The sequence below is a fragment of the Montipora foliosa genome, unplaced genomic scaffold (genome assembly GCF_036669935.1).
Source record: "Montipora foliosa isolate CH-2021 unplaced genomic scaffold, ASM3666993v2 scaffold_67, whole genome shotgun sequence".
Lineage (NCBI taxonomy): Eukaryota > Metazoa > Cnidaria > Anthozoa > Scleractinia > Acroporidae > Montipora > Montipora foliosa.
Genome location: NW_027179815.1, coordinates 35,001 through 47,584, shown reverse-complemented (window position 1 = coordinate 47,584; position 12,584 = coordinate 35,001). Strand labels below are relative to the sequence as shown.

The following is a 12,584-nucleotide window of genomic DNA, read 5'->3' as shown; positions in this document are numbered from 1 at the left end:
CTCCGTCCCTTATACGACTCTGAGTAAACGGGTTTTCAGACATTGTATATAGGAGAAGAAATTTAAATCGAGTCCGCGACTATTTTGAACGCACTTTACCTTCTTATTTTTTTGACGAATTTCAAACTCATTTCCGCCTGACGAAGGAAACATGCGAGCTTTTCGTTAAAGCGGTCCCCAGTAAAGATGCCACTTGGACACCCTGGATCTGGACGACCTGCAATTCCACCGCAAAAGCAAATCCTGCTCGAGCGGTCGCTAACAGGTTTGACATTATTTTGAGTAGTGTAACCCGTGTTCTAAGGCGAGGATCCTAGGCGGCTATTGATCTTTCGGGCCAATATACATCCGCTCTTTATTAAAAGTATAGATTGCCGTACAACAATAAAGAATCGATTTGCAATAAAATATTATCTAAATATTGCTTTGATAATACGGTTAGTTTTAAACTTACTGATGGGTGGTGCGATTTCTCCGTTCTCATCAAAACAAAGGTGTCGCAAAAATAATGACAAATTGTCACTTGTAAAGTATAACTCACGCTGCATTAGCCTATTCCAGGCTCTCAGATAGTCGAGAAAACGAAAAGAACTGCGTGTGAAAAGCGGGTGGGGGCTTGGGTCGAGGCGAGGCGGGAGCTCCCACTCGCTTTTCACACGCAGTTCTTTTCGTTTTCTTGACTATCTGAGAGCCTGGAACAGGCTAACGCTGCATTGGAAGAACTCTTTCATTTTCACTTGCCAGTCGCGGGGGGAAAACTAGGACTAAGCATGAAGAGAAATGGAACTTCAAATGGTACAGAGAATTCCCGGAATTTCCAAAGTTTCGAGAAAAAGGACAACCTCCAGAGATTGACCGAAATTTTCGAAACATTCCGTACCATTTGATTCTGTACCGGAATTTCCGGAAATTTTAGTGGACTGGTAAGCGCTCAAGTTTTCGGGCAGGCAGTATTTACAGCGCCCCACCCCATTCTCCTCGCCAAGAATACTGACAGCTACGCAGCCTTGCAACTGAATACGCGAGAATTTTGACAGGTCACGAAGCAATGTCGAAATGACACAAATATTCTTTGTCAGCTGCTATTTAGTTGTTATTCCTTCACATTTCAAAGGATTTTAAAAATCAAAGATTTTAAATACTTCCAAAGTAAACTCCGCCAATTGCAAAATTGCAAAATTCAGGAAAATCTTCGGACTCTGCCAGACTAGATGTGCTGATCAGAGCCTCATCGTCTGTTACAAAAATGTCCTACAGGCCTAAGCCGGGAAACACGTGATGAGACATTGCAATTCGTCAGGGTGACTTCAACGAATTTCATCACCTTCGTCTTCGCGGTGCATCGGCGTCTGCAAGCCAAGTTGCTTATTTCAAGGAAAAAAATTCTTATCTGCCTCGGAACTAAACTTTTATTAGTACGTGAACAAAAGCATTTTTTTTTGTAAATGTGACAAACTGTGGCATTAAATCTGTTAATTAAAACAACTGAGCTGTCCATGTAGTCTTTTGGATGCCTTGCGCCTTGTGTTAGAAATTTCCATGCACTGATCGAACAAGTAACTTTACATCATTCAAAATCTTCCTGAATCTTGGTCCAAATCTTCAAAAGCGGAAACATATCCCATTATTAAAAGTTTTAATTTTCTCACGCATAATTTCGAGCAGTTCATCATCTACCTTGACCGCGACTTCGGCAAAAAAAAACTATCTTCTTTAGACAAAGGAGGGTGCTATATATAATGCGAACTTGTCGATTGTCGAGAAAATTCCTCAGGCTGAAATTTTAAGCTAGCGAGCAAATTACGTCACTTTTCCTTAGGTCCACACCCTCTGAGGTCCAATCGGCCAGTTTTGAACATGAGTGATGGCGGACCGTGAAGTCCAAAACTCGGTACACGCAAATTAAACAGCCTTTGGATAAAAAATCAAAGCTCGAAATTTGGCCAGTCAGTCAGGCAAACACACTTCAAAAATCTAAGAAAAAAAGAAAGTGCTTTTTTTATCATGGTAGCACTTCAAAAAAAGAGTGTAGCTGTCTATGTTAGGTGTCTAATAAGCTCCAGTCAGTTTCGAATATAAATAAAGTGTATGGATGTAAGTATGTAACAGTGTTGTTTAAATACCATCATCATTTTGCCAGCAATCAGAGTTAGCATGCGTAGCAAGCGCTAAAAGAGTAGGGAAAGAGTCAGGCAGAGCGAGTTCTGACCAGTCACCTTTCTTTTCGGCACTTGCTCTGCCTCCCTCCCTGACCTTTTAGCACAGGAGGAGCAGGAGGAATACTTCCGGCAAAACTAAAGAAACGACTAATCTATGGTGATTTGGGTTGGAAACGTATTACTTCTCTCAATTCCTTCTCCACTAAGTACCTCTAAATGCCTGACTTCTCCTTTCCAGGTACATCCATCATCTGTAAAAGTGCAGAACACGACAATAGCTTCCACTTCACGACGCATAAATTTGTCTGCAAAAACCTACAAAGACAATAATATGTTAACCCTTCCAAAAGTGAAAAATGATGAAAATGTGACAAATTTTCCCACTTGTGCGATAAGCACAAGCACAAGCATAAGCGTGAGAAAAATCGTGTAGGAACGGGAGTAAAATAAGCATTTACACAAGCGTAAGCATAAGCACAAGAAAAGGAACACTTCCTTTTTTTGTGCTTGTGCTTATTTCACAAGTGGGAGCCAGCGTGAGTCAAGCATAAGCACAAGAAAGACGATTCGCACGCCATCTTGAATCTTATTAAATCTTCTCCGACGTTACCTCGCTTGCGTATGCCAATATTTATCTCGGCCTGTTTCACGGTGTGAATGTTGGAAACTCACCCTTGTGCTTATCGCACAAGTAAGAACCAAGCTTTTGATTAAGCAAGGCCAATCCTACGTCAGCTTATATTTTCCTCGACCAGAAAAGAACTTTGACACTTGTCATATATCCGCGCGTATGATATCTCAAACCATCAAATAAGATGCACGTATTTGTTCTTTTCCCTCTCTTTCTCTATCTCCAAATAATTTTCATTTCCAAAAATGGATACGTCGCCAATCTACACAGAATTTTACACGAAAAAGCACCAGACCTCATTTCCACGAAGTTGCTGTTTATCAACACGGCAAATCATCACCATTAAGACTTGGTCCCTAGAAAAAACATGAAACATTATTTCACTAAAACATGTGGCTCATGCTTATACATGCTTAAACATGGATCATGCTAGTACACGTTAATATACATGCATATACATGTGGCTCATATTTGATGACGTACCATTATATCAAAAAATTAGTCTCGCAATACCTGCTGTAAACGTTGAGACTATCCCTGCCTTCCAAAGGAGTGCATTTCCATCTGACGTCACGGGTGGCCATATTGGTGTACAGAACAATGCAGTAAAAAGCCTTTTAGGAATTTGACTTGATTATTATGCAAAACTTGTGGGGCCATTTTCTATTTTCGGTTTTCATATGACGTCACGGCCACCAAAACAAAGAAACGCCTGCCATGTTGGTGTCGCGACCCAATCCTCCAGGAATTGAACTTTATTATTGTGCAAACACTTTCTTTTGTCTTCGTTGAAAAACATGGCTGTGGAGAATGGCTACAGAATTGTTTCGTACACCACCATGGAGGTCTCAATGTAAACTAAGAATCATTAGTCAATGTTGTATGGCGATGTAAAATTTATTTTGTAAGAACTGTAGTTTAATGAACTGCTATATTTATTTGTTTACTTGTACTGTTTAACAGTTATCCTTCTTTTTTAGCATCTTGTACAGTCATCCGACTCCTGTGATTATTATATACGTATGTATATTTGTATTAAATGCCAAAGTTTCCCTGGCATACCCCATACCCCGAACATTTTACCTTTTTACCCGAAGGAAAAGGGAATTTGACCTTCGCCTGAGCAGGGTGGGGGAATCTATTTTTTCCCAAGTCGCTCAACGCAGTTTCTTACACGAAACGCTGGAACGTAATGGTGAATGTATTGATTTTTTTGCGCAAATGGCAAATGGCCCCAGAAGAGGGGATTGCAAAAACCTTTGCAGTTAGTTATGGAAGGTACGAAGTAATTTTGCCTTCATGGGAAATTAAATCTCTTTACAATTATTCTTCGAATTACCACTTTTCAACACTCTATACTCGACGCGCGCGCGATGCAACGATAGACCAAAACTCGCATGCAATTTTCCTCTCACATGACCTTCTTCCCGCTACGCACGCGCGGTTGGTAGTTCTCAGTAACATATCTTTTGCGTTCTAAAAGATAAAGCATTTATTCTCACATTAAATTTCCTAGGCAGGAAGAGCAATAAAAATGTCCACAACTTGTCTGCATGGCATCTCGCAAAAGCAGCTCACAGTAGGAACAGAAGTATTTCGCTTCGATTTTTGACTTGTCACGATTTGCCAATTGATAGCCTGGCATATGGATACCGTTTTTTTCTTCCTTCCAGTAATCTCAGCGTGTAAAACCAATACCACATCAAAAGGTCATAAAACTCTGTGTGGGTGGGCGTTCCAACCGCACAAGTTAACTCCTCTGACTTTCTATGCCGTCTGGATATCACTTTCGACTTGGTCACCTGAGGAATCAGAAAACCCGAATCGAGTTACACCACAGAAAAACAGGGGGACAAGTGGTGGGAAGAAATTGACGCATCAATTAGTACAAAACACTGAGATTTTACATTGATATAGTCTTAAATTAGAGCTGATTATGTTGTTGCTCATTCGCTTCCCTCATTCCGCAACAATTAAGCCGGTTAGACACGAGCAGGTTTTCCTTGCCAAGTGCCATTGAAAATTTTCATTGGGTCATGTGTATCAAAGATAAATTTTGTTTGACGAGTTTTGACTTGACAATTTTTTAGTATTTGCTCGTGTTAACAAATGACTAAGCCTTGCTTGGACAAGTTTTCACTGTAGCCAGCAACAAATTATACAGCGGACGACAAAAAACGAAAACGCAGGGCGCCAAAAAACAAAGACTGTTTTACCTGCCGTTTTCTGAACTACAGCTTATGCGTATTTTACGAGAGAAAAAAAAGTTGCTGTCTTGTAGTGGTCTGGGCTTTGCTTGAGCATTGGAAGAGACATGAATCGGAGGCAGTGGGTTCGCCCTTGGGCAACGAAAGTTTGCAAGGTAGTTTTTTTCATGTTTTGATCCCCATATGAATCTACTTTGGTATTCCGCTAGATTTCTTTCGATCGTAGGGATTCCAGGAGAAGAGATGTACTAGAATCGGTCCAAAGAATAGCGCTTTTTCCTGCCATGTGCGCCTGCCATAAAGGGAGCAGGAGAACAAGACCAATGAGCGCCCGCCATTTCTCCATTTCCAGACAAGTTTCCTTGGCGACTTACTTCACTTCACTTTTCTTGTACAATACTACCTCACAAGATATGCACAGCGTCAGCGGTCGTACGGTTTATAATTTCTTACAAGCATATGATACCAAGGAGTCTCGAAAGGCTCCAGGGTTAGAAGATAAATCGATAATAGATTGAGGTAAGCGGTTCCAATTAGCTACAGTTTGTGGTAAGAAACTGTATTTAAACAAATTGGTACGAGCTAAGACTGGAATATAGTGTTCACAATATGTTTGATCTCCTGACAGGTTACTTGAGTGATTCCAGGAAGGGAAGGGCAGGTAGATTATCTAAGGCTTTGTTAAAGAAAATTACTCTTTTCATTTGCCCACGAAGCTTTAAAGTTATCCAGCTAAGTTTTCCCAACATTACTGAAATAGAACCAGGCTCATAACTTTTATAGCCAGAAAGGACAAGTCGTGCTGCTCTACCCATAAGCTGTTCAGTGTGGGGATCCCAAGCACTACTAGCGTATCATATAAGTGGTCTGACCAGAACCATGTACCTTGCTTCACTAGCAGTATACATAGGTCTTACGCTGGATCACAAGCAGATATAAACGTCTTAGTAGGCCAAGCATTTGGTTAGCCTAACAAGTAATGATAGCGACATGACATCGTAGATCATTAATGATGGTCACACCTAGGTATTTTGTATGTGTGACAGCGTCTAGGGCTATAAAACTAATGTATCTAATAGATAGTAATGCTGCGGTACATTTCGTTGATAGTGACGACATTTTTCATTGATAACCACAGCAACTGCTTATTGAAGTCAGTGGGACTTATTTTAGTTTGTTGAGGGAATGAAAGTATCGTCAATGTGCCCAAATGTAACCCGGAACCACCCCATTTCCAGACGGTGACGAAGTGGAGAAATATAACACAACTCTAGCTGATAAGCCACTGATCCGAAATTTGTGCATGTTGTAAAATGAGAAAGCAAGACACTACAAACTGCCCTTGCACCAGATCGCGGGAATCGAAAGATTCCTCAGGGCCCGGTTCCTCGAAAGCCGATTAACGCTAATCTAAGATTAAAAATTAACCAAGCAGTTTATTTCTCTACTCCCAAATGCTGTTCAACGCAGATTTTTGGAACTTTACATGAGAAGATGTCAATCTTGAAAAACAAAAATAAGCAAAAGAAACTTTCACCAAAAAGTTGAAAACGTGAAACAAAAGTTTACGCTAATCCTGGATTAAGTTAATCGGCTTTCGAGGAACCGGGCCCAGATGTCTAACTTGTATGCAGAAAGAAACGAAATGTTAACTTAAAATCTGTCCTAGCGCTCATGAACAAATGTCTGTAAAACTATAATCAAACCTACGGCTTGAAGCACATGGCACATTTAAAAATTAAGTGTTTTAAGGTTTCATCACAGTTTTATTAATCATGCATTCTACAAGTAACGACAATTTCATCACAGGTCCTCTTATGATCTACAACTCGACCAGAGGGAGGCGTAACTGCGCCAAACGATTAATTACGAAGCTCAAAGTTAAGCTGTCAGAATTTTCAGCCATGCATGGAGTGTATATCCACCCATAAAGTACCGGGGGGGGGGGGTTATACTGCGTCTAATTTGTCATGGAATCATCACTGCGAGTATTTCGTTAAGCGTGCTTGCAAGCGATATGCTCTCCGAGTACTGATGAAATCAGGCCTGGCCAGTCAAGAGGTTGTGCAAGTTTATTGAAGTCCAGTTAGATCAGTGTTAGAATACGCGTCCCCAGTTTGGGCTGGTCTGTCTGGTCGCATCGGTTCCTGAATAGGAACCACTCCGATTCATTTTCCCTGTCTTACAATATGAAGAAGCGCTCGTCTTTTCAGGCCTGCAGACTCTGTCTGAGCGCCGCGCTCGAGCATTCAGACGGTTTATGCAAAATATAACGGCAACTTCATCTCCCTGCATGGCTAGTCTGTGTCCTGGTAAGCCTGGCGTTAGCCATGGAAATGGACTCCGCTCGGGCACTGCAGGGCATTGCACTACACGTAAGAAGTAGTATTACTATGTAAAGTGCTTCTGACTCCTCTTGTAATTTAGGGATAAAAGATTGAATAAGCATATTATTATTATTATTATTATTATTATTATTATTATTATTATTATTATTATTATTATGAAATAACTTTATTAACAAATTCTTAGACAATCTTAAATTTACAATATATAATCTACTAAAATGCTAAAAATGATATTCACAATCTTAATCCGTATACATAACGAAAAAAATGCTAAAAACTTCTCTACAACAGTATCAAATAAAAAATTGGAAAACATACTTTTAAAAATGACTCCTTCTTGGATCTCAATGTCAATATCAATGTTCTTAAAATCACAAACGGCTTTTCTTCTAGCTCTTGATCCTCTAAGGCAGATTAGTGCGGATTTTAATAAAGCGAAGGATGTCCTTGCTCTTATCCAGGATATGTTTTAGCATAATCTTCTCCTTTCTTGATGGAGATCAGCGCCAGTCTGCTATGGTATTGCAAGCATTCTTTTCCCATACCGCCTGTTGACGTGAAAATAAGGGGTGTGAAAGTTCCTTGTTCAATGTCCAAAACCCTCCTCGAGTATAGGTGCTTCTTCTTTTCTTCTTCTTCTTCTTTTTCTTCTTCTTCTTCTTCTTCTTCTTCTTCTTCTTCTTCTTCTTCTTCTTCTTCTTCTTCTTCTTCTTCTTCTTCTTCTTCTTATTATTATTATTATTATTATTATTATTATTTTTTTTTTTTTTTTTTTTTTTTTTAAGAAGAAGAAGAAGAAAACTTGAGAGCGAACAATGGAGCAACAATTGCTCTAAAATTCTATCACGCAGGCGGAATTGCACAAAACGATGACATATCGAGGATCAAGGTTCAGATGTGAGAACTTTGTGCAAGAAAGAAGCCAATGATGTTCCTTAAAAGCTGTCCAGATTCACAAACCTTTCATACTCTAGAACGAAAACGACGAATGTGAAGGTCATAGACCGTGTTCATAAATGGCGGCCAAGAAATTATTCTTTTGTCTTTGAGCTAACCATCCTCACATCCGCAGTTTTAGTGAAAAGGTATGGAGAAGCCGATTATTTAAGTAACCTGAGAAAATAATAGTGCCGATTGATTTTGTCTATCCAAAACTTCTTGCTACCCTATTTACTGGGTTGTCTATGGCAAACCCAGTCGGAATCTGTGTTTAATTTCGTGGGTTTTTTTGTTAATTTCCGTGTCGGTAAAAGTCTTGCCTGTCACTCCCATGCTAAAGTGGTGGCTTTGTGCATAGAGCCTTCTGCGGGTATTTTCTTAGGATCGAGAGGGTAGTGGGAAATGCGTAGATTTCTCTGGTGGACACAGTAGAACGATTAACTTAACCGGCAATGGCGTCGAAAGTCATGTAACGCGAATGGCGTTTTAGTGGATCTTTGAACAAAATATACCCTTATGAAGCTCATGAATGGCAGGTCAATTGGATATACAGACGGTGGAATCTTAAAAGCGACGAGTAATGGACTACAACAACAATCTATCGCCCGTCGAGCCGAAATCAAAGTGAGCTGTATTTACCTGAAGTACATGGTAATTTGACATGATTGAGTTTCTTGCCTTCACGCACGCAATGAAATAGGAAGAGGTTCTCGCCTCTAAGAGCAAATACGTTGTTTGTTTCAATAAATTTTTCGCTGGAAAAGGATTCTGTGGTATTTTCTGCCTTTGTGAATTATAATATCATGTTGTGTATTGAATTTCCGAGCTTAAGGTTGAAATGTGATATGGGAGAAGTTTTTTAGTATTGCTCTGTAAGCAGGAAGGGTTCACAGGCCTGTTGGAAGCGTGCTTGAGTTTCAACAAAATGAGCCGCAAAATCAGTGAAAAATTGTGACGCAGATGAATAATAAAGCAGCTGCCATTTCCAAAATGATGAAATTACCTGGTGATAAATAACGTCGAACGCGTCTTGAAGAGTAAATTTTGACTTTGCATAAACAAGAGTTGGGCGATTGTGATCTTTGTTTTGACTTCGCTCATTTCATTGTCAAACTTTATAACACTTGACAGAAAAAGAAACTTACAAAAACCCGGTATCTTGTCATCATTTGACACAGTAGCCGCGGTAACTTAATCACGGCGCCCGCTGAATTCCGGCCATGTCACTTTCGATTTGGCGATTTATTTGAACGTAGCAAAAATCTCCCAAAATGTTTGTCGCTGATCGTAACTTTTTATATTCTATATTCACGGTTCAAAATTAATGTTGTTTTCATGTCGTAAATATGTTATTCTCGATCGACCGTCCTGGAGACTTCCTTCTGCTCTTTCTAAAAACTGTGTATCAATAGTTATTTACTTTTGCATCAATATTTGTTTTTGCATAAAGCAAGCTAACAAGATCTGTACCTTGCTGAGTTCGCATTTGTTAGCGTTAATAGTATTTTCGGTCCGATGCTTCTGTTTTATGAGGGGTATATTGTTTTGGTCTCTCATCCAAACACTAACCCCGCCGAACAGGGCCTAACTTCAGTGAACTTCGGCATTACAAAAGCTGTCAGATGCTCAGCAGGCACGCTTAAACTTGTCGTGAAAAGAAGTTTATCAACATGTCAGCCCAGAAGCCAATGTTTCTCAGTTCCCATTTATTTTCTTCAATCTTTCTGGGTTCAGTACTTTGCTAGTAACTACATGTCTTCTCAGACTATTTACCCAAGGCTTCTACCATGGCACTACAATGATAGACAATACCAAAACAATATCGTGCACTGTTAGAGCTACATATTACGCAAGGACAGATCTGTTTTGTCGTACGTACGTGTGAGGACCTGTGAGCCAAAGGGCCTCTTCTGGTATGACTTCTTAATGACATTGAAAAAAATTGTTTGGAACGGTGCACGTACCACAGGCAACCCAGTGTACCCTCACGGAGGGTCTAGTTCGTCTCTACTATGAACATGCTTTCCCTTTCGAAAACCAAATCTGGTTATCTAACTTAACGGTATCACGTGAGACCACAGTTTTATGAGTTCCTAAGTGTGAACAGTTATAAAGTCTACGGGTAGATGAAAAAAATAATACATGACGTAATACAAAAGCGCGTACTATTCACAGCGTGACACCAAGCATCAAGGTGTAAACTAAAACGTGAGAAAAGTATTATAATGCTGCAATTGTTTGTTAAGTTCTGGTTTGATCTTATTTACATAAAAAGCTTCTTTGAGTCTTAAATCAATTGAGTTGCTGGCAGAATCCAGAATACCATCGCTTTCCGTGTGCTTTTCCAGGATAAAGGAACACACGGAAAGCGATGAAAACTCGCATATTTTTAAGCATTTCAACACATCTCCTTTATGTAAGAGCAAATACTCCCCTTCGTGCTTTAGTATTCTGGAGGCTGGAGGCCCTTGCAATATTGGCTTCAAATGGTTGCATCTGGTGCACACAAGACCTTCAGTTTTCAAATTAAAGTTATATTCCGCCAGAAACATTATTGGAATAAAGGATTACTATAGTACAAGCAAGTACTTCTCAACTTTGAAAGTGAGAAATTCAGTTCAGTGCCGAAAGTTGCCTCATAATATATTATCGAGTCAGTTAAAATGAAGGCTTCAGATCTTTAAATCATTTGAGCTATATATAATCTCAGTGCAAAGCTATGGGTTTCCGGGGCTGCATATTTGATACCGTACGAAAAAATTTAGAAATTTGCGGAGGCCCTGTGCCAACATCACGAAATCATTTGGACGCCATCTTGTTTGTACCTGCAACAACCGTGACCGCTGACAATCCATTCGGCTCACTTTCCCACGCAATGAGCTCGTTCCTGCAGAACAACAACTCAGTGATTAACAACAATTCGAACAACCTCATCCTGAAAACACGTCTGACAAGTGTGAATTCGAAGTAAGCTGCAGATATTGCGTTGTAGGCGGCCAAATAGCCGGCTGCCGGCACATTTTGACTGGGCTGATTCCATATTGTCAACTGTCTTCCAGGAGATTCAAGTTGTCTTTGCGTAATATGTAGCTCTAATAGTACACGATATTGTTTTGGTATTGCATATCATTGTAGTGCCATGGTAGAAGTCTTAGGTAAATAGCCCCCTGAGAAGACACGTGGTTACTAGCAAAGTACTAAACCCAGGAAGATTGAAGAAAATGAAAGGGAATTGAGAAACATTGGCTTCTAGGGTGACATGCTGATCATTTTCAAGCTCCCTCACAACTTCATTACACCACAAGTTTAAGCGTACACTCCGAGCGTCCGACAGCTTTGTAATACAAAAGATCACTGAAGTTAACCCGGTCCGTTGGGGTTAGTATCTGGATGGGTGACCTAAAGAATATACCACTTTGTAACAGAAGCATAGGACCGAAAATTATATTTTAATGCCCAAAAATGCGAACTAATTAAGGTACAGATTTTGTTAGCTTGCTTTATGCAAAACAAATATTGATGCAACAGTAAATAAATATTGATACACACGTTTTCAGGACGGTCAATACAATACAATAAATACTTAATTGACCGCTCCCCAGGGCCAATAAAACACAATCAACGAAACAACAGAACACAACAACTACAACTGTTAAGAATCCCAACTGGCCGTAGGCAATCCAGTTGGCTATTTACAAAGTGCAGCTAGGAAGCTGCTCTTGAACCCGGGATCGCCGGATCTCAAGGCAAGCGCCCTAACCACTGGGCCACACTGCCTCAATCGATCGAGAATAAAATATTTTGCCATCAGCTACAAATTTACGACATGAAAACAACATTAATTTTGAACCACGAATATAAAAAGTTACCATCAGCAAAAAAACATTTTGGGAGATTTTCGCTAACTTGAATTTTGTCATTGTACTTTTGGCTGCACAAGTAAATCGCAAAATCGAAAGTGACATCGAATTCAGCGGGGGCTGTAATCAAGTTACCGCGGCGTGTTTCCTCGCGAAACAGTGAAGCATCTGTGTCAAATGATGGCAAGATACCGGGTTTTTGTTAGTTTTCTTTTCCTTTCAGGTGTTAAAAAGTTTGACAAGAAATGTGCGAATTCAACACAAATATCACAATCGCCCGACTCTTGAAGTTGACCGGTGTTTCTGCAAAGTCAACACTTTATTCTCCAAGACGACGTTATTTATCACCAGGTAATTCCATAGTTTTGGAAATAGCAGCTACCAAGAGAAAATGAGGGGACAGAGAGGGAGGCTCCGGGTCCAGCCCTTGGGATATGTCA

General features: G+C 40.0%; 1 protein-coding gene across 5 annotated transcripts in view; it reads right to left on the bottom strand.

Annotated features, from left to right (window-relative positions):
• Window positions 1-2,280: 2,280 nt before the first annotated feature.
• The window catches only part of LOC137990210 (TNF receptor-associated factor 2-like), a 41,182-nt gene continuing 30,878 nt past the window's right edge, over window positions 2,281-12,584 (bottom strand). For all 5 annotated transcript variants that reach the window (XM_068835641.1, XM_068835642.1, XM_068835644.1 and 2 more), the window contains 3 exons: window positions 4,293-4,592; window positions 3,086-3,146; window positions 2,281-2,474 (listed from right to left, as the gene is read on the bottom strand). In XM_068835641.1, the coding sequence (XP_068691742.1) occupies window positions 2,307-2,474; window positions 3,086-3,146; window positions 4,293-4,435 (372 nt within the window). In that variant the 5' untranslated portion in view covers window positions 4,436-4,592 and the 3' untranslated portion in view covers window positions 2,281-2,306. The remainder of the gene's footprint in view (window positions 2,475-3,085; window positions 3,147-4,292; window positions 4,593-12,584) is intronic.